The 21,733-nt window shown below is 35.5% G+C and overlaps 2 protein-coding genes across 10 annotated transcripts in view; one reads left to right on the top strand and one right to left on the bottom strand.

Moving 5' to 3' along the window:
• Positions 1–2,247: 2,247 nt before the first annotated feature.
• On the bottom strand, positions 2,248–13,646 carry LOC138699454 (gamma-glutamylcyclotransferase-like). Of its 6 annotated transcripts, none has more exons than XM_069825339.1 (4): positions 13,489–13,646; positions 10,963–11,140; positions 8,043–8,179; positions 2,248–5,981 (listed from the first exon to the last, which is right to left on the bottom strand). In XM_069825339.1, exons 1-4 carry the CDS (start codon positions 13,542–13,544, stop codon positions 5,693–5,695), a joined length of 660 nt encoding a protein of 219 aa, XP_069681440.1. In that variant the 5' UTR covers positions 13,545–13,646; the 3' UTR covers positions 2,248–5,692. The 6 variants fall into 6 exon arrangements, with proteins under 6 accessions (XP_069681440.1, XP_069681443.1, XP_069681441.1 ...); XM_069825342.1 differs by lacking the exon at positions 13,489–13,646 and adding an exon at positions 13,188–13,385; XM_069825340.1 differs by lacking the exon at positions 13,489–13,646 and adding an exon at positions 12,467–12,606.
• Positions 11,640–21,733, top strand: part of LOC138699453 (intraflagellar transport protein 74 homolog) — a 29,411-nt gene continuing 19,317 nt past the window's right edge. Inside the window, exons 1-3 of one of the 4 annotated variants that reach the window (XM_069825332.1) lie at positions 11,640–11,938; positions 13,837–14,024; positions 17,972–18,181. In XM_069825332.1, coding sequence (XP_069681433.1) covers positions 13,845–14,024; positions 17,972–18,181 — 390 coding nt within the window. In that variant the 5' untranslated portion in view covers positions 11,640–11,938; positions 13,837–13,844. Of the gene's footprint in view, positions 11,939–12,559; positions 12,629–13,681; positions 13,750–13,836; positions 14,088–17,971; positions 18,182–21,733 lie in introns of those variants that run through there. The other 3 variants (XM_069825334.1, XM_069825335.1, XM_069825336.1) reach the window with 3 other exon arrangements.

Below are 21,733 nucleotides of genomic sequence, written 5' to 3'. Positions count from 1 at the left end.
TCGAAGAAGTGTTCTACTTTCTGCTATTGCTTTGTTTTTGGGGTTTCTGTTTGATGCTATTACTTCAGTTGCTGATTTTGAGTCTATCAGTATGACTGCTTTATTGAATTTTTGGGCTCTATGTATTAAATTTTGTTAGTGCAATTTTAATTGCTTTTACTTCATCAAATGCTGCGCAGCATTTGCTTATTGTTACGTAGTGTGCAAATTCTTTACTATGAATGCCTGCTCTATTCTCTTGAGAGCTTGTTTTCGAGCCATCTGTATATATCCTTCACCATTCGGGTTCTGGATATCTTTCATAAATTGTGGATAATGCAAGTTGCTTTAGTTGTTTGCTGTTCATGTCTTTTTTTCTTGAGTGAATAACTTCGATATCTTTACTGTGTTAACTTTTGCAATTTACCTAGCTGACAGTATCGAAGTGGTATCCTTTATTGTCTGAAGCCTAGTGAAAGTCCCGTGCTGTCTTCTGGTTATCTTTTGTGAGGTGTGCTCATGGTTATGTCGTAAAGGGTGTTTTTTGAAATTCAGCTGAGTGTTCAGGATGTGATGTGGGTGTGTTTTTGTATGTTTACAAATTTCATCCATGTATTGTGGGTGCCTATCACCACGGCATGGCGCGTCCTCAGGTTGCGGATAGAGGAGATGGCCTCCAGATATGGAGGGTAGCTGCGAATATATTGAATAAGCAGTCGTGGACAGCCGATAAGGGATGGTCCTCCAGCTTGGGGGTTGGGCGAAGGGCTAACAACCCATCACCGTAAAAAACAGCTTGTTACGAATCCCTACAATAAGCCTCGGAATAGGACTGAATCTTGCACAGGATAGGGACCGATGGCGGGCTTATGTGAGGGCGGCAATGAACCTTCGGGTTCCTTAAAAGCCATTTGTAAGTAAGTAAGTATAAATTTCATATTGTTCTAGACTAGACAGCATTTCAGAAGGCGGTCGGCTGCTATATGTGCCGTAGCATTTCTGTATGTGAACTATAATGAACTATAACAATTTTATTGGGCCACCTGTGCTTATCTTCTTAAATAGTTTTTTATAACATTAACGTTTTCGATACTACTTATGTATCATCATCAGATGTTAGTGCATTGTGTTGACAATATGTAATGAAAACCTAGCCTCATGGTGTTTTATGAATTTACTATTTGGTTTCATATTACTTATCGTAATGTCTAAGCCTTGTTAGAGTTAACAAGTGATTTCTGTATGTGACATCACAAGCTTGTACAGTAGAACCAATCGGAATCAGTCTATAACAAGTACTTCCCAAGTTCGTCTGTTCACGTGTGAGAGTTTCAATACATTGAATATGTAAAACTAACATTTACTATGTGTGTGTAAGATAAATAAATGGAAGAAGAGACTGTAAAAAGACAAGTATTGCACAGGCAGGTGTGGAAAATAGTGTTTAAAGTGTATAATTATTTTTAAAACGTTGACGAGCAGAACGCTGCCGGCCATCTTGATGCTGGCTGCAATGTTGCCAACGTGCAAGAAATGACTGCAGAAGCATGTGGTGTGGGATTGAGAACCGTGCAAAGAATATTGTTAGTGAAGGAAAGAGGGTTTGTTTGGTGTTATGCTTACAGTAATCAATGGCTAAGGTCATTATTGTCTTTTGATAATTTAAATTCTCTCCTGCGCTATTTGTATTGCAGTACGATGTGGCAATGTTGTACGCAGCCTTGCTCTCTCTATCTGTCTCTCTCGACGCAAACGTTAGCAGACTACCGCCTTCCGAATTGCCGTAGACTCTAATGTGTTAAGTTTCTAGTGTTTTGGTGGTTTCTTCTTGTTTATTGGCACATTAAGGTTCAGGTGCATGTTGTAGTTGTGGTATTCTAAAAGATTTATAGATGGAAGCAGTTCATCTATGGGAAGATGTTTTTATTCCTTCTGAGTATGTCCTCTATTTTGTGTTGAAAGGTGGGTTGAGTTTTGAGTGCCTGTGATGGGGTTTCTTTTCAGTCAGTTGACATGATTTTTTTTTTTTTTGCTGCAAGTTTACATCTTTGTTGCTGCTTTTCATATTCTATCTTGGCAGGTTTATTGTTGGTATATAGCTGTAGAGCTTCTATTGGTGTGATTTTCACTTCTCCTACTATTTTATGGACCCTGTTCTGCGAAGTTTGTAGACATTTTAAGGCTTTTGTTGATGCTGTGATTAGGGTTTCGGCATCAAGGAAAATTAAATCTATACATAAATCGCTCGTAATACATAAAAACAATAAGAACAAAATAAACTTGATTTATTTCATAACATTCATTATTAACAAGCAGTGTTACATAATATTCTAATTTATAAAATGGACATAATATAGAGCTTTCAGTGCTCACGTTGTAGGCTTTATAAAATCTTGCCGTGCAGCAGAATAAGATGCTGGCACATTGTCATGAAGCGAATGTTGGATGCAAAGATAAAATAACAACCCTTGGTCGTAAAATTTCCTTATGAACAAGATTTAATTTGTGAGGTGTTTATTAACTGGAGATGTGTCACATGTATCTCTCAGGTTCAAGGTACATTAAATAGTTATTTATGGTACTTGCGCGAGTTGAAAGATTTAAGCACAAGGCGTCAGCCGAGTGCTTAAATTACACGAGTGCAATAAAGATCACGCTCACAAGTACCATACGTAATTTTATCCATGACCATAACGAAAAATTCTGCTTTATAAAAGAAAATATGTTGAAAATAAGTCATTATAATCAGATATCATGGCATGGATTTTAGAATCGATACGTGTACTAGGTAGGTCATGATGTAGGAGGCCATGATTAGTGAAGAATGGTATCTAAGGCGTTGGATAAATAACAAATTATGATTAATTATATAATTTTAATATATATATTTTTTTCATTTTAAACGTTATTTTCGTCTTTTTGAAGTTTCAGGGATTATTTAGAAATGTTCACAGGACTAATGTGATTAAAATAATTTCACATTTTACTTCTGTAAACTTAAGAGGAATATTAAACTTAATTTATCACCGTGTCTGTTTAGCTCAGTTGACTAACGCGTTTTTTAAAATCCTATAAACCCAACTTCGCAGGTTCAAGTCTCCTCACATCCCAAAAGGTAAATTATTACGAAATTAAAAAAAAAAATACATATTAGATATGGATGCAATGCACAAATTACGACGTAGTAGATAGAGAAAAGAGAAGGAGATTGAGTGTATGTATATTTAAGAAATGGTTATAAAGAAGTAGAGGTAGTGACATCTAGTAACTAATATATTAACTTCTTGAGTAACAGTTGAATGGAAAAGTATATGTGTGTACCCGGGTACTAGGAAAATAGGCCTACTAACGAACTGTGAGGTAAAGTCTTTATCTCACTAGTGGAATAAAGTAATGTTGAATAAAAACCTACTTTACAAACGCAAAAGTATTTAGTAAAGGCATGTTTTTCGTTATGGTCATGGATAAAGAATCATATCCTGCTATACAAGGTGTCAGTATGCATATTCATTGTGTAATATCTGGCACTAAATGAAGTGGTGGCTATAACATGTTTTTTAAATAACAATAAAATGGTTCATAAACTAAACATCACATAGATCTGGATTGTTAATTAACAATTGAACGATTGGATTTTTAAGAAACATTAATATTTTACATGGAATGTTATAATGTCTTTTGATAACTCGAACAACCTAGGTCCTTTTCAATCATGATTTTGTTCAGCTTGTAATTGGTACAGTACATAAAACGTCTGCAAAACAATCGCTTATTTAAAAATAATTCTTTTTAGCTTTTAACCAAGTACAGACTCGAGTCTGAGTCAGAACTGGAATGTGTTCACTCATAAGTAATCCTTATTGTAACATAGGGTTAGCCAGGAGTTAAGCTGGTTGGAGGAAAATTCACAAATTAGAGGAAAAATGTAAATTCCTTCTGCGGGTGAGTTTGTATCAAATAAATTATTGTAGTTTTGTAATACCACTAAACTGTTTCCCCTCAAATTACACAATTTTTTGCTGGTCTTTTGAAAAGTGTAAAAGAGGGGTTCTACTATAGTTGCAGATAAAATATATTTAATTCGATTCGTGATTTTCCTCCCTGTTCACCTGCTACTTTTGGCTTGCCCATGTCTAAAGATTGTTTCAATTAATCCCTCAGTTTGAGGTGTAGAATTGGTTGGATGTTTGGAAGAAAACTAGTAACATTAGAAATACAATATTAAAAACTAATATGTAATAACTTTTGTCTACATATGCAGAAATAAGACTCAAATTCAGCTGCCAATACATAATTAGTAAATATATTTTCATGCTAACAAAGTATTTTTCATTTCACGAGTTATATATTGATGTTAAACATTAGGTTATCGTGCAAAAGATTTTCATAAAGTAACAGGCTTGTCAAAATATAATTGTTATTAGAGGAGAAAAATTCGCTCAGATAAATTATGTAGGACCAAAAATTAATCTTTACGTAAAATTAATATATGCATCATGTAATAAAATTGTTGTGTGTTTTCTTTCATATTGAATTGTTAGAAATAATCAATCTTCCTAATGTATCCATGCTGACAACATAAAGTCCTCTGTAGTCTATTCAGTTGTTTTTCACGAGAAATGAGGGATATTTTGATCGGTGTCCATTATAGATGCCTGTTGCTAGTAGCCAGAGTTGGGGTGTAGTCAATATATACTGCAGGGCTGTGTCTTCTGCAACTGGTACTGATGATTTTAATTTACTTCTTTTGTGGTTTATGGATGGACAGTATTGTTAGAAATAAATTTAGTTTTAATTACGAGAGGCCTAACAGAAAGTTTCAATTTTTTAATTATGTGTCTATTAATAATCAATCAATAAAATATTCATGAAAGAGAAGTGAAATTATCTTCACATTGAAGTGACACGACAGGTTGAAGTGTGGGAAGAAAAATACTACCATTTCGAAAAATGTGTCAATGGGTTAAAATTTGATGGGGTATAGTTTCAGTGAAACTAGAAGTAGTGTTAAGTCGTATAAGAAATGTGACGTTAGTGATATTCTCGACGGTAATTTATTGTTTGAAGAGAGATGACTCAATTCTAATATGGAAGAAATTTAAAAATTATCTAGCTCTGAATATGAAAAGTTCTGAGTTTTGAGATTAAAGATTAAAAGCTTGGTAATTTTTGTTAACTCTACATTTTATATTTGATAAATACTTTTTTTTTTTTCATTTCACAGGTCTACTAATTTCTGAAAATTACTGATATGAAATATTTTTTTCCAGAAAAAGTCTCCGTAATGTGTGTTATCGGCAGGAAAATACCTCACTTCTGCATATGTTACAGAATAGTATACGAAACATGTATTTTGCGTAATAATTCTGGACACTTATAAATAACTATAAATTAAAAGTCTAATTCATAACATAATGATTGAGTATTTCCGACTCTATGTCCGCATTTGATCTCAAAGTATATACAGTGGATCCATTGCGGCTGAAATATAAAGACTATCTAACCTGCCTCTACTTTAAAAGACGATTGCTTTTTCAAAAGATTTACAGGACACTAAATAAAGCTTGTATTACGAACAATATCTAACCTCTGTTGTTAGGAAAGAGAGCACTACGATGTTCAAGTTATAGTTTGATGGTTTTTAGTATCTCTGTAAATTGTTTGACAGTTCACAGCCAAAAAATTCACACCACAATATCAGAAATAAGTATATCTATGTAAATTCACTTGGAAAACTTATAGGAGTTTCGAGATTTCCTTTGCTTCCATTATTAGGAATACGTTTAAGTTCTTCAATATATGAGGTTGGTAATCCTGATTCAATTGCCCCTTTGATTATAACATCCAAATATATTTGAGATGGCTGTCTTTCTGGAGGCAGGACTTCCTCAGCTTCAGGTGTTTTGCACAGTTGATAACTTCGACAGTTGTACGTCTTGCCAGACTCTGTCTGGATGCTTACTTGTATAGGAAAGTAGATATTCTGGGGTACTCCTTCTTGTCTGAAATAAGGAGGTAAAAGAGTGTGAAAACTAACCAAATGTTTCTCATACATACCAGTATAATTATAGAACACATCTTTATAGTAATTTTGATATGTTTAAAACAAACACACACATGATAACATATAATCATAAAATTCAAATTCTAATTTTCGGCTTTTTTTTTTTTTTACTGTAATTTTCTGTTAAGTGTGCTATCACTTGAAAGCATTGTAATACAATAATTTTCCAAATGTTGCAAAATTGCATCTTTTTATTTGTACGAAATACTAGATATAATATTTGATGAGATTATTTATTTATTTATTTATTTACAAGGGTGATCCAGGAAGTAACGACCGTTTCACTGCTGCTGCAACCTGACACTTGCTGGATCAGTTTTGGTGGGAGGTTTCTGATCACCCACCCTACAGTTCGGATCTTGCTCCTGATGATTTTCGTCTTTTCACTAAGCTCAAAGAGTTTATGGGTGGAAAATGTTTTGGAAGTGATGGCAAGTTGAAGAATGCAGTGAACAACTGGCTTAATAGATTGAAGTCCACACCTGTGGAGTAATGGTCAGAGCGTCTGGCCGCGAAACCAGGTGGCCCGGGTTCGAATCCGGGTCGGGGCAAGTTACCTGGTTGAGGTTTTTTCTGGGGTTTTCCCTCAACCCAATGCGAGCAAATGCTGGGTAACTTTCGGTGCTGGACCCCGGACTCATTTCACCAGCATTATCACCTTCATATCATTCAGACGCTAAATAACCTAGATGTTGATACAGCGTCGTAAAATAACCCAATAAAATAAAAAAAAATAGATTGGAAGCAGCTGAGTAAGATAAAGGGATTGTAAAGCTCATGAACAGATATGACAAAGGCTTAAGTGAAGGAAGTGATTATGTAGAGAAGTAAAATAAGCTTCAATTACCTAAGGAAAATAATTTTGTGCGAGATTGTGCGTATTTGCTTGGTTTCCGCACAAAACCAATCCGCAGAAAGTCTAAAATTCCAATTCAGTATTCCCAACCTAACACACATAACAATTCCCCTCTTCTTACTGCTTAAGTGACATATTGATTTTACTGCTTTAGGCTTTTAACATATTATTTTTAGAGACGTTCAATATAGTAATAATTATAAATTGGAAACTTACCACTGCAATTTCACCTAAATTGCACTGTTAATTATTGTTTTTAAATATTTGCAAAAATTAAGTAAACTCTACAACTCCACTAAAGTTACTGCATTCGTGATTCAAGTAACATTAAGGAAGCCGTGAAAAAATCGACAAGATTCCAGACTCATCATAGACTGGGGGAAAAAAAAGACAGACGTATATCACGGCCTGCTGGAGTATAGTAAACACAGAAAACATTTTAAAGCAACAATGTTGAAGATAGATATTTTTGTTTTGCAAATTTGCAGTCATTGAACAGAAACCAAGATGGAGATTTCATTGCAACTAATTAGAAATTTCTCTTTCAGGTATGTAATAAACGATCTTCGCACAAAATAATGTACGATACACGAGCGGTATGTTTTCAACTACATTTCGCTTTTTCGAACTTTTCCTCGAATATGAAAACTTCAACATACCGCTCTTGTAACGCATATTACTATTTTTAATAAACATTTGTTTTAAAGTTATTATAGCCAAACAGTCGTTACTTCCTGGGTCATCCTCGTATTTTAATTGGAGTAAATACGAAAATCGGATTTGGCATGTTGTCAGGACGAATAAAGAAAGGATGGTGAAAAAGACCTCTAAAGGAAAATTGGAAGGTGAAAGAAGAAAAAGATCCAGATTACAGTGGATTAATGATGTGAAGGACAATCTGATGAAGTTGGGAATCAAAAGATAGAGGAATAAATCAGTGGATCGTAAGTAATTGCTATCAATCATGAAGTCAACACCAAACTTAGAGGGTCGTACAACTATAGGAGAAAGAGTGAGAGGTCGGACTTCAGACTGTTAACCTCATTCAGTATATTTCGCAAATCTGTAGTAATCTCAAAATAACTGTTCTCTCATTGGCTTACAAGAATCTAAGTACCAAGTGTAACAGATTTATGAACTTACCTGTCAAGATCTGAAATGTTGGCATGGTCTATTTCCCATATAGAACCCCAAACGTGTTTCCCTGTGTGTGGTACCACTGTTGCAGGACATCCATCCCATTTTTTTGAAAATGGTTGACCAAAATCGAGCCTGTAGTCCTAAAAATAATAATTATCTTCATGACAATACTTGAAAAAAATATAGTAATACATATACATCTTCATTACACTTTTAATTCTTTTATCACTTAGGATTTGTTACACAAACAATTTTCCTATGTTAATGTGAAACAAAATTGGTAATTTACCTTAGTTGACAGTTAAATTTCAAAAAACATAAACATACCCACCACCATAGCAACTTCAGAAGAAACGGGAAACAAGGACCTCATTAGTTCTGAAGATGGCTAAAAGTAAAGCCGAAACTAGTCAACTAAAGTAAACTATTTTCATAATAACAGTAGTAGAATGGGCTTATATCTGCCTCTTTCTTGTTGCCTTAAATTAACGTCTTTTCCAGTTAATTATAATGTTTATATTGCTTCACAGATAGTCTCTGCATTAGAAAGAAATCACCATTCTTGTCTCCAGCACAGATTTTGGGTAATTTTAAAGATACGATGGAAATTATGTCATTTGTGACAAATTATATACTATAAGATGGTATCAATAATCGATAGGTAGAGTCAAGTGTTATATTGTAGTCGATTTTACATTTGATGTTTGAATGTTTCTTACATTTGAAAGTTTGTTGGTTGGGAGTTGACATGGCTTGTAATCTACTGATTACTTAGTTCAGTTCAGCTCATAATTTTAGGAATATTGAATTTTTTTATTTAAGTATCTAAGGAATTCACTGCATCGTAACATTTGAGACAGATCTGCAAGCAATCTGAGAAACATAATTATCCCTATGGATTTGTGTTGTTCGAGGAAAGACGATCACTACTGCAAAAAGGACACTATGTCCCTAAATGACTATTGGAGTTTTAGGTGGTTGGTATGGCTTTACAAATGAAAGTAGATGTGTTTTTCCTACATGTAATGAAAGAAGATCTGTGCAAGTTTCGTATCATGTGCTCGCAGCATTTGTTTCTCATTTCTGTTGTGTCACGTCACATTTATAAATTTGCGGCTCATGTGGATAAGTGACCTGACATTCTTACCTATGCTATTTTAGAAGGGCATTAAATTTATGTCATACCCATAGCGTTGGTCTACAGTTAATTTATTGTACAGATTTTTATTAGGTAATTTTAACGTTGTTTTTTTGAGTATAGAATTCGAAAACTACTGTTGTTGTTTTCTAATGCCAGGCGTTTGACAATAAAGTCATTTGACCTCTTGCCCTCCAATATTTTTCAAAGATATTATCATGGCCAGCCACTGAAGCACAGATTTTGAGGTGTTCCGAATCCATTTCTTGGTTTGAGTTGCACAATGGGCAGTTAGGGGACTGATATATTCCAATTCTATGCAGGTGTTTGGCCAAACAATCATGGCCTGTTGCCAATCAAAATGCAGCTACAGACGATTTTCGTGGTAAATCGGGAATTAACTGTGGATTTTGATGCAGAGAGTTTCATTTTTTCCCTTGGGATTGTGTTATCAAATTTTGTTTGTTGAAGTATATAGATTTAATAAATCTTTTCACAGAGTAATACGTAGATTTAGTAACAGGTCTGTAAGTAGCAGTGCTGCCCTTCTTTGCTAAAGCATCCGCATTCTCGTTTCCCAGGATTCCACAATGGGATGGTATCCATTGGAATACAATTCTTTTATTGAGTGATATTAATTGAGAGAGCATTTTAGTTATTTCTGCTGTTTGAGATGAAGGTGTGTGTTCAGAGACGATTGATAGAATAGCTGCTTTGGAGTCTAACAATATAACTGCATTTTTAAATTTATTGATGTGGCATAGAAGATTCCTGAGACTTTCAGAATTCGAAATGTATAAAATGTATAAAATCAAGGTAAAATTACGAATTAATTTGTACCCGTCTGTAATTTCTTACTTGTCAGTTACTTGGTGGAAAGAAAGCTTAATTATTCATGTTCTAGGCCCAATTGATTCGAGTAAGACAGGATGTAGCTACCTAACTACTAAGACAAGCCCTAACATGTTCTGATTGCGTCACTTCTCTTATTGTTGATTAGAGCTGAAGAGAATAAAGCCACAAAGACTATTGAGCATTTCATGTAACAGTTGTGTTTGTGTATTAAATTATTTTAAAATTGTATGTACCTTTCAAGAGAGAACAAATCATCCTTATTGATTAAATTTAGGAAATTACACAAAAATTGTTTTTTTTTTCGTTCTACAATCAACTGACAATAACAATACAGGTTGCCAGGCAACGATAGAAAACAAAAGAAGCGAAAACAAATTAATGAGATGTAAGTAAACTATTGAATACTCTTTCAAATTTAAGTGTCACAAGATAGGGGGGTAATTGTGAATTAAACTTCTCCCTCAATATCTAAATTGACGTGTTTTTGTGTAATTAAATTGAATTTAAATTATATAGTTATTTAGACTGGGAAGTTTTGAAGTTTTTGTAACCTATAAGAGAATAGGATAATATCTATCAGAAATGCTTTTGCATTCATTTTCCCTGACATCTCGCTGCTGTGAGTAATGAGCATGGAGAAAAATTGCATCAAGATATTTCGTCAATTTTATTAGTGAAGTATGAGGGTAAATGGAATCCTAGTACGCTACTTGACTATGGCTAGACACTGAAATGGGACATATAACAAAATATGCCAGAAAATTATTAATTTAAATATTTTCAACTTGAAAATCATTAAAATGATATCGGTACTAACAATTACATTGGAATGTGACGACAATTATCTTTGTGGTCCAATTTTACCAAATATAGTCTACATATCAATGAGAATTTTATGGTGTTAGAAAAATGAATCAAAATTTAACTTACCATCAGTTTTCCAATATCTTTTCGTACGGCAGATGGATTATTTATATGGATTCTCTGAGTCAAAAGATTACTTCCGTACGCAAAGTATAAGAAGCTCTTGGTCATTGTCTTCCCAAAATTCACCATTCGTGTTTCGTATTCTTGGCCAGGATCCACACTGCAACAGCTGCTCACTTCTCTATAATACGATAAGTGTAATGTTGACATTGTTAAGAGATTCAGTATGATGTCAGTATTTCTGTGAACACTTCACTTCTGTGTCTGCTACACTAGAAACCTCTAATATATACCATGTATAGTAAGCTTAGCTACCTACCTACTTAAGTATGATTCACAATCAGCTCGATATGACAAGTCAGGGCAAAAACAATGCTTAGCCATTAAATGACTCGTCATTCTTTTGACATATAGACATGACCAACAACAATAAATTATATTTAGCCTAGTAAATTAAGTAGGCTATTTATTGTCTTTAGAAATACTGAATATTCATTAACATTTTTCTTTGTTCATTACTGAACTGTGACACTAATCTCTTTCAAACAATATTATGTAATTCTAAGACCTAATGCATTCATGATGTCAAAATATGGGGATTTCATCACTATCTGTACTGAACACGTTAAAAAATTGCAAAATAGGCCTATGTGAAACAGCACGCACAGGCTGTAGGAAGAGGGCGGAAGAAAGAGTGAATCGTTTTTATTAAGAAACGCTTTTAATTATTACGTAGGCTAAATTTCCACATTGAGTCATGGCGTTTATACGGCCACAGTTTTTGTGATTTCCAAGTACGGTAGTGAGTTAACGAAGAGGGTTCCATCATTGAAGCTTCATGTGTTTTAGGGATATATCAATTATGCATTTTTACAAAAAATCTTAACTGCTGGGAATATCGTTTTGCTCTTTGTAATGTTAATTATGTATTTTTTTCAATCAGTGCAGATACATTACTAGTGTGAAACTGGGCATGTAGGTACGTATAGCCATAATTATAGACTACATTCTTTCTAGTCCATGAACTCGAAATAAGTGAATTTTGGTAGCTATTGTGGGATTTGACTGATTTACTCTATAAAATGAGCAACTGAGCTTTTTTTTTTTGTTAGCAATTGATTAAATATTATCCACAATCAATTTAAACATTTTACAATATTCGGAAAGGAAAGATCCTTGTAGTAGGCCTCTAAATCTGCATTCATCTCCCGTAAGCTTATATGATTTTAATAACCTCAAAATTTAAATCATTTCAACCATGCACGATAAAGGTATATTCAGTGCATACATCCGAATTGCGAAAAGTCGATTAGTTTTATTAATAAGTACCTAATTGATCTATATGCAACGGTAAAATATGCGGCTGTGCATAGTCTTCTTCTTTTGCTTACAATCTTGTGATTATCGAGCGTTATTAATAGCATTTCCGCATATTAATTTTCTTAGACTTATCAGCATGATTCGTTCTATAGGTCATAGTGTACTCCAGTATACGTACGAAACTCACTGTTGTGTAATTTTCTTGTTGATTTGAATTCCGGTTCGTAATCGTATGACTTCTACATACTTATCTATCACGGGACTTTACGCTCACACTCACCGCGTCAGCGGATCAGCTGTAAAGTGGCGAACTTCTACAGTATAAGAAAAAAGTGCGGAGCGATATGATGTACGTTCTCTATTATGTATAGGTACCAAAAAAAATCATAAATTGTGTTTGTTTCAGATAATCTTGTATACGCTTAAGTAATCATACGAAAAAAAATAGAATAAAAGCATTCAGATTTAAAGCGTTGCACAATGACGGTTTCACTGCCAATGAATAAACGCCACGAGTGACATGACATTTTACAAGGAAGTGAACGTTCAGCGTTGCCTATGATGTAATAACGAAATAAAATAAAAAAATTACAACTATAAAGTATCTGTACTGAGATAAATACTACATAGTCGAGATTTACAATGTCCACAGCCCTTCTAAAGGTCAAATATGAATGATTAATAAACGTACTGTTCTTGCACGTGTATGTGTATTATGGCCCATTACAAAAATTCCAAATTCGTAGGGAACACAAACTGATCAATAAATGCCTCATTCAAATTGAAAATTAAACATAAAACATTACACATAGAAAGCATTCATTACATAAGTGTTACCGGTAACTTCAACATAAGACTTTAACATGAGAGTTTGCAAACTCAAAACTTAAAATTACGTTAATGCTTACGTGAAGCGCTGAAGTGGATAACAGAATATTTATTATGATGAAAATGATGTCCTTGTTATGTTTCCATAGTTACCAAATATCTGTGCGGGTATGTTTTATGTTTCCATCGAGGTATGATTTTTTTAAGTTTACGGCAGCGTTTGCATTCTCCATAGTTAACGCTTATGCTTTCATTGTGAATGGGGCATAAAGGCTCATGACGTCACTGCATTGTCTTTTCTTTTTCCTGACGACAATTCATTGCTATCATATTGTGGACTACGTATGTACGTCTATTTATTTGTCTATGCTATGTACATACCGTATGCAACACAGAAAAACAACACAAATAACAGGCGTCAAGATACTGGACCACATTTCTGTTAACTCGTCTTCAATGTAGCCTAGTACGTGCTAGTACTAATGTGTGATATATCGCTAAAGATAAATTAATTATAAACAAAAAAAAAAAAACTTGCAATTTTCATTACATTCTTTATGTTGGCGAACCTGGTATCGATTAATAGACATTCATTCATTTCATCCTTTATGTTGGCAACGCTGGTATCGATTAATAGAATATGTATGTACAAGTACGTACCATCTTTAAAATAAGAAATGTATGGTCCAATAATTGATATTCTTGTTTCGTTTTGTGTCGCAATTGAAGGTAATTGAATGGAATTAGAGAGGCCAGTAACAAGAGGTCAACAAGAGCGGCCAATAACACGTTGGAGACGAGAAGATAGACCCATGACAAAAGATTCAGTAGCTAATAACTATTCTGACATTGCCGAACACCCGAAGAACAGAGGGGAAGAAAGACCTGTTTCTCGACGCGGGATGTTATCAAGACAGGTGAAATTTACTATATAGGAAGCTGTAGTGAATGCCCTTCGCTGATGCCGGGAATTTGTGTCCGTGAGTATTGTTTGTAACACAATGGAAGTGGAAAATATAATTTTGTGTCATCATTGTTTTGCTTTTCTTTAAATGTGCTGAAATGAGGTTCCGTGGATATATTGAACATTAGTATACTAATTTTTAAAACATGTTATTCTGTTTAATGAATATATTGTATCGCCTTTGATATCGGCATTAAATGTTAGGTATATCACGGCCATTACAGAGCACTAGGGCTAACGATTTTACATCATGACTTTATATCACTATTATATACAACCTTCACAACACAGAAGTCACTTGTTACATATAACATAACAGAAGTAAATGTTCATTAATTTTATCACAAATATAGGCTATATACCTAAAACACAAAGTTTCGAAGCTTCTATCAATCATAACTTCTCCCGTTAGGGATCTCCGTTATCGTGGTAGCAGCAGTAGTGACAACATTTGAAAGATGAAAAGAACGAAAGAAAGACTTTTTTACATAAGTATTTTCCCTGAACCACAAATACAACACAAATTGAGTAGAAATTAGAGGACTGTGACAAGTTTGGGGTGGGTTGGATGAGGGGAGTGACAACTGAGTACAGTGACAAGATTAGAGTGGGTTGAATGAGGGGATAGCTAAGTGACAGGAGACTGAGGATTGTGGCAAGGTTTGAGAGAGTTGGATGAGTGATAGCTAAGTGACAGGAAACCAGGAGGACTGTACATGACAAGGTTAGAGAGGGTTTGAGCAATGGATGGGTTGATTGTTGTACATCGTCATTGCGCCTCGAAAAACTACTATGTGACATTTTGGTCAAAATGAGTTATGTGGTGCAAAAGATCAGAAGACTGTTGAGAATTTTTCCTTGTAACTTTGTACATGATTATTCAGTGGTTTTGCTTATGTAAAAGAAAAATAAAAACTGCTTTCTATGACCGCTTTGAAAATTTATGTTTTTTTTTTCTCCCGAAAAGTTTTGATTTTTGTACATAGTGGTTTTTTGAGGTGTAACGATAGCATAAAATGTTTAAACCCGCCTTTGGAAGTGAATGGCATCCAAAGCGTGATTGATCTTTGCAAGTTTTAATCACAACATACTAATAATTTTTAGCATGTCCACCTGTGGAGTGACAGTTGGCATGTCTGAGCGTGGAACGAGATGATCGGAGTTCAAATCCTGGTTGTGACAAGTTACTTGTTTGAGTTTTTTCCGAGATTTTCCCTCAAGCAATTGAAGCAGAATTGCTGGGCAACTTCCGGCATTGGACTTCGGTTTCATTTCGTCATCATTAATTCAAAATGCCGTTGTAATAATTACCATAGCCTGGATTTTATAAATATATACATTCATTCATTATTCTGCACAATGGCAGGTCTTTCACTGCAAATGCAGCATTCTCCAATCTTTCCTATTTTCTGCCTTCCTCTTTGTCTCCGCTTATGAACCCTATATCTCAATGTCGTCTATCATCTGATATCTTCTTCTGCCCCAAACTCTTCTCCCGTTCACCATTCCTTCCATGGCATCCTTCAGAAGGCAATTTCTTCTCAACCAGTGACCCAACCAATTCCTTTTTTCAGTTTCAGCATCATTCTTTCTTCACCCACTTTTTCCAACAGAGCTTCATTTCTTATTCTGTCTGTCCACTTCATACGTTCCATTCTTCTTCATATCCACATTTCAAATGCTTCTATTCCCTTCTCTTCACTTGGGAACCACTAAACGTCTTTGCTACTGTGGTTATTGATTGTTTTTTTAATAGACACAAGAAAGTAATACATTGGAAAATTGAATAAATTTTGTTTTTCGAACATAGGTCTAATACTTTTTTTTTTATCACAGGTTCTGTATGGTTGTGAAACTTGGACTCTCACTTTGAGAGAGGAACAGAGATTAAGGGTGTTTGAGAATAAGGTGCTTAGGAAAATATTTGGGGCTAAGAGGGATGAAGTTACAGGAGAATGGAGAAAGTTACACAACACAGAACTGCACGTATTGTATTCTTCACCTGACATAATTAGGAACATTAAATCCAGACGTTTGAGATGGGCAGGGCATGTAGCACGTATGGGTGAATCCAGAAATGCATATAGAGTGTTAGTTGGGAGTCCGGAGGGAAAAGATCTTTGGGGGGGCCGAGACATAGATGGGAAGATAATATTAAAATGGATTTGAGGGAGGTGGGATATGATGCTAGAGACTGGATTAATCTTGCACAGGATAGGGACCGATGGCGGGCTTATGTGAGGGCGGCAATGAACCTCCGGGTTCCTTAAAAGCCAGCAAGTAAGTAAGTGGCTGAGGATATACTATGTATATCACAGGAAGACCTTCGAACTCCTCCTTGGAAACAAACTGTTCACAGTGAGGCAGAGAAATAACGGTTAGGAACAGGTTACAATCTGTTTACTATTTGTTTAATTCAGTGTTGAGTTCCCTTTTGGTTGGCAGCACTGCTGTAAGCAAGTTGGGAGTAGTTTTCTCTAGCCCCCTCGTCCCGTTAAAAGAACGATCAAGGAAAGTTTCAGTACATAATACACCCAATATAAGAAAGTATGATTAGAGTGGAAAGTTCAGCACCTGAGGCGAAGTCAAGGTTGATAATTTCCACGAGCACATAATAGTAATTTATAGTATAGAGTAAAATTAGATTTTATGCACAAGTAGAAAGTTTAGCCTTGTTTTGATATATAGTACCTACATTATATTTTAAGAAAATAAAATATCACTGTAATATTATTCATAACATGACAAAGGGTCCACTGCTGTGGTTAATGGTGAAACAAGCGGGACAGGGTTCAAATCTTGGTTGGATATATTTCCAGGGTTTTCCCTCAACCCATTAAGAGCAAATGCTGGGTAACTTTTGGCACTGGACCCTGGTCTCATTTCGTGGCATGATCACCACTTCACTCAGATGCTAGATAGCATTGCAGTTGATAAAGCATCATAAAATAACTCAAAAAAAAAAAGACAAAGGAAGTGAATTGTTGCATAATAGTACATTATACAACGAGCCTATAATGATAGTAATTAAGAAGCGAGTATGGATGTTTATGAAATGAGCGCAAGCGAGTTTCATAATTTTCATACGAGCTTCTTAATTACCATTATAGGCGAGTTTCATACGACTTTTTATGCTCGACCATATTTCTAACTTGAAATTACCGGTATTCAGATGTATACATTTTATTTGTGTCTGACAAGATCGGAAGTGACCTTGTTCTAGGTCGTGAATTGTGAGATGTGCGCAGACGCGAAAGTATTGATTTTTTCCGAGGAACAATAATGTCATTGACCTTGATGTAATCCCGTTAAACTTGATATAATCTTGATTATTGAATTCGACATTGAAAAACGAGATGACAAATTGAATTTATTTGAATATTATTTACAATTAATGCTAATTATTATAGTAACAGAACATAACCTTCTGCGACAGTATTGGATTTCCAGCCTCCGTGACTTTTCGCTAATTCTCTTTCGATTGCATATCCGAGAATAATCGATACTTGCGGTTTTATAACGGTCCAAAGCTGACTTGTCCATTGGCTGAACACCTGTAAGCTGAGTTGTCATTGGCTGAACACCTGTACTTTAATGAGTAGGTGTACTTTAATGACATCCTTTAAAGGACTGCTACCATGTGTATAATTACAACATTTCGGCATGGTCGAGCATAAAACATATAATGAGAAAGTATGTGATATTATCATGACACTCATTCTCCTGTTAATATTGCTTTCCATTCAGTTTGAATTATTTTTTACTGTACTATTAAAGAAAGGAAAATGAAACTTAATTTTGAATTTATTTAATTTCTCTTCTAAATCTTTTCTTTAGTCGTATTATAGCCTATATAAAACTTGTAAAGTATAGTTGAAATCTTTTTCATTACATTTTCAGAGCCCCGTCATGGAAGAACGACCATACACGCAACAGAACAGTATGAGGCCAATGACTGCAAGTAGGAACGTGGCAATGAGACCCCCGTCTGCTACGGCATTTGCTGCACGGAATGTGGCGGCACCTGGCACTGCATCACGACTTGCCACTGCCATGCTGCAGCAACCTGTGAACAGGATCAGCACCGCCATGTCTCTGACAGGCGCACAGGTGTGTTGCATTATTCTGTATAACTGATCTTTCTACGACCTGATGAATATCTTACTAACAGACTGCAGAAGTTTATGTATATGTAAATGCATTTTTTTTAATGAATGCGCATATATCTAAAAACTTTCTATATCTTAGCTAATCTCATCCTATAGATTCAAATAAGATCAGCCTCATGGTCTAGTGGTCAGAGCTTCTGTTCATGAGGTCCCGGATTCGATTCCCGGTTAGAGCACAGGAATTTTTCCTTAAAGAGGATTATTCCTGTGTTCGTCCATGGTCTGGAATTTAGGTTAAGTTTAGATTTAAGACCTCTCCTGGCACTATATTATCATAATCATCCTATCACATCATCGGGGTAATGTAACTCCGCCTTCCAGGCGCCCCAACCTCAGAAGTGGGTTACAACTAAGCCACGGCCAGGAGAGAAGACCAGAAATGTCGAAAAGACAACCTGGTGGCATTGGATTAAAAAAAAAAGATTCAAATAAAGACAAGTTAGTTCGTATATCTTGCATATTTGTAAATATTTTTCCATAAATGCATATTGTATTTTATCCACTTTATGTAATGTGGACTTTACTTCATTAATAAAAATGTTGTAAACACATTCATTACGCAACTAGTTAGGTAATGATACTGCTGTTACGCAACTATAGCTCCTTCGCTCTTATTTCTGGCAATCAATCACATTGCAGGTCAGCTACATTTAAACGCATGCGTCTTGTCGTTTGCTACTGAAGACGTTATGCACTTCCTAAAGGTCGGTAAATGCTTAATATAATCGCCCGCCATTTTGGCTCTTTCGTTGGCGTTCGCAGAAAGTACACGAGGACGTTATTTGCCGCTCAATTACAGTGTATTTGATTTATTGTCATAGGAGCTACAACATGATAATGTTTAATGGTGCAGCAAATAGATTCTTTGTCTGGCAGCTTGGCAATGAAAGAACAAAAATGGCAAACGGGACTACCTACCTAGACTTTATAGAGCCTTCACTTCCTAAGGCATAGTTAAAGAGGAGGAATCACGCCAGAAATAACAGCGACGCGACTATAGTTAGGTAATCATCAGACTCAACCATATAGGTTATAGTCTCAGAAGGACTGTTATGGCCCACAAAAGTTTTTATCCCAGCTCTTCATTGAACGTCCAGTTGATCTGCTGACGCCAGTTATCTTGATAGTGACATATGTCTGCTAGTATAGAGTTCATTTCAGTCAATCTTCTTAATGTATCCAGCTGTTTGCTGACAACATAAAGTCCACTGTAGTCTATCCAGTTGTTGTTTTTCACGAGAAATGGGGGGTATTTTGATCGGTGTTCATTATAGATGCCTGTTGCTAGTAGCCAGAGTTGGGGTGTAGTCAATATATACTGCAGGGCTGCGTCTTCTGCAACTGATACTGATGATTTTAATTTACTTCTTTTGTGATTTATGGATGGATAGTATAGAAGAATGTGTTCCAGATCTTCATCATGATTATTACACCACAGACAAGTAGGATTATCAGAAATGTGAAATCGGTGTAGGTACAATTGAGTGACAATGTGACCTGTTCTGGCTCTTGTTAAAAATGTTTGAATTTTGCCATTGTCAGAAGAGAGCGAATTGTTGATCCATAGGTTTGTAAAATGAGACTTTACTGAAGCAAAAGCACTGGATAGAGATATCACTTGAAGAGGTCTTGGTTGCAAATATGTTGCCTGTTTTGCAATATTATCGACTTTCTCGTTTCCAGGTATACCACAATGACTCAGTATCCATTGAAATGTTATTTCCTTTTGGAGTTCTTTTAGTTCACTTAGTTGTTTCTGAATTGGAATAATTCTATGTGCTTATAGGTTTGGTACATATTTAATTATATTAAATATAGCCCCCTTGGAGTCGGTAAGTATGCAAATAGATTTTTCAGAAATTTGAGTAACACACTGAAGAGCAGTATCAATAGCTAGCAATTCAGTGTCAAGACTGGAGGAGGATGAACATGGTAAGAAATAACTTTCTTGATATTTTGGAATATAATATCCTGCTCCTGATGTCCTATTATTAGGATTTAGGGATCCATCTGTATAAATTTGAAGGTGATCCTTATATGTGCTGCAGAGTAGTTCCATGGAATCTAACTTAAGAATGTATGGAGGATCATTTTTGGAATGATTTCCTGGAATTTGTATGCTATGTTCTGGAATCACCCATTTCCATGGAGGAATTTCGTTCACAACAGAGTTGATTTCTTGTTCTTTTAAGATGTCTTCATTTCTTTTATGGTACCACTTAGTATAGCCAGCTGTTCGATGGATGAATCTAATTTCATTAGCAGTGATTCTATTTGCGTCACATTTCCTTAGAGTCCATTCTTCACTTCCATAGCACAGGACTGGTCGTGCTAAGGTTATATACAGACGAGTGTGGGTATGTCGCTGAACTAGAGATGGTTTCATGATTCTATTTATGATGCCCATTCATTTATTATACTGTACGATTTTGTCTTGAATGTCTAAATCTGCTAAGAAAGATAATTTTTAGCCAAGATGTTTAGATTCTTTAACTCTTTCCAAAACAATAATAATAATAATCCGTGGTGCTACAGCCCGTGAAGGGCCTAGACCGACCAGCTGGCTGCTGGCCTCACGCCCACATGCCGAAGCAGAGGTGGACGATCATCCAACCAGAATGGAGGTATCGTGTGGTTAGCACGATGATCCCTCCAGCTGGTATAGCTAGTGTTCGCAATCGGATTTTGCTACCTATCGTAGCTCCCCAAGTGCATCACGATGCTGGGTGGGCACCGGTCCCATACACTGGCCGAAATTTCATGAGAAAATTTCTTCCCCCATGAGGAATCGAACCAGCGTGCATTCCGTAACGTGAGTCCTAGGTGGATGCCTTAGACCGCGATGCCACGGCGTGGGACCTTTTCAAAGTATTTCCATTAATATAAATCTTGCTAGGAATGGGCTCTTTGCCACAAAAAGCCATAATTTTAGTTTTGTCTGTAGAAATTTCCATAGAATATTTATTTGCCATGAGTTTCAAATAAATGGACCTTTGTAAATCGTCCTCTGAACAGGCTAGCAAAGCTAAATATCTGCAGATAACAATATTTCCAATATGTCCAAATTTAAATTTCTAAATTCACATATCATGGCATTCATATATATATATATATATATATAGTTAGGTTATGATACTGCTATTACACAACTAGTTAGGTGGTGATATTTCTATTACATAACTAGTTAGGTAATGATACTGCTATACGTAACTGGTTGCGTAAATTGAGCCACACATTAAATAAAATAAAATCGAATTGATTTTATTTATTATAAACATTAATTGAAAACATTTTTACAATTTTCTTGAAACACTAATCTTCAAAATTTTTATATTCCACTTCATATTGTGACAGCGACGTGAGATTCGAATACACGACCAGCGTCCCGCAAGAGAGCAGATCGCGCGGGCTTCACGGAGCACTGATGGACGGCGCGGCGGAGAGAGGGGAAAGGGCCTATGCGGCGAGGGAGATCGCGCGCGCAGCTGCTTAC

The sequence above is a fragment of the Periplaneta americana genome, chromosome 5 (assembly GCF_040183065.1).
Source record: "Periplaneta americana isolate PAMFEO1 chromosome 5, P.americana_PAMFEO1_priV1, whole genome shotgun sequence".
Lineage (NCBI taxonomy): Eukaryota > Metazoa > Arthropoda > Insecta > Blattodea > Blattidae > Periplaneta > Periplaneta americana.
Note: the sequence above shows the minus strand (reverse complement) of the source record. Positions and strands in the feature narration are given on the sequence as shown.

Coding starts and splice junctions, on each gene's coding strand:
- LOC138699454 (XM_069825337.1), bottom strand. CDS start 12,383: ATGCTATTAATAACGCTCGATAATCACAAGATTGTAAGCAAAAGAAGA. Junction 8,180..10,962: donor AAGATATTGGAAAACTGATG/GTAAGTTAAATT, acceptor TATTATTTTTAG/GACTACAGGCTCGATTTTGG. Junction 5,982..8,042: donor AACATTTCAGATCTTGACAG/GTAAGTTCATAA, acceptor TCCTTATTTCAG/ACAAGAAGGAGTACCCCAGA.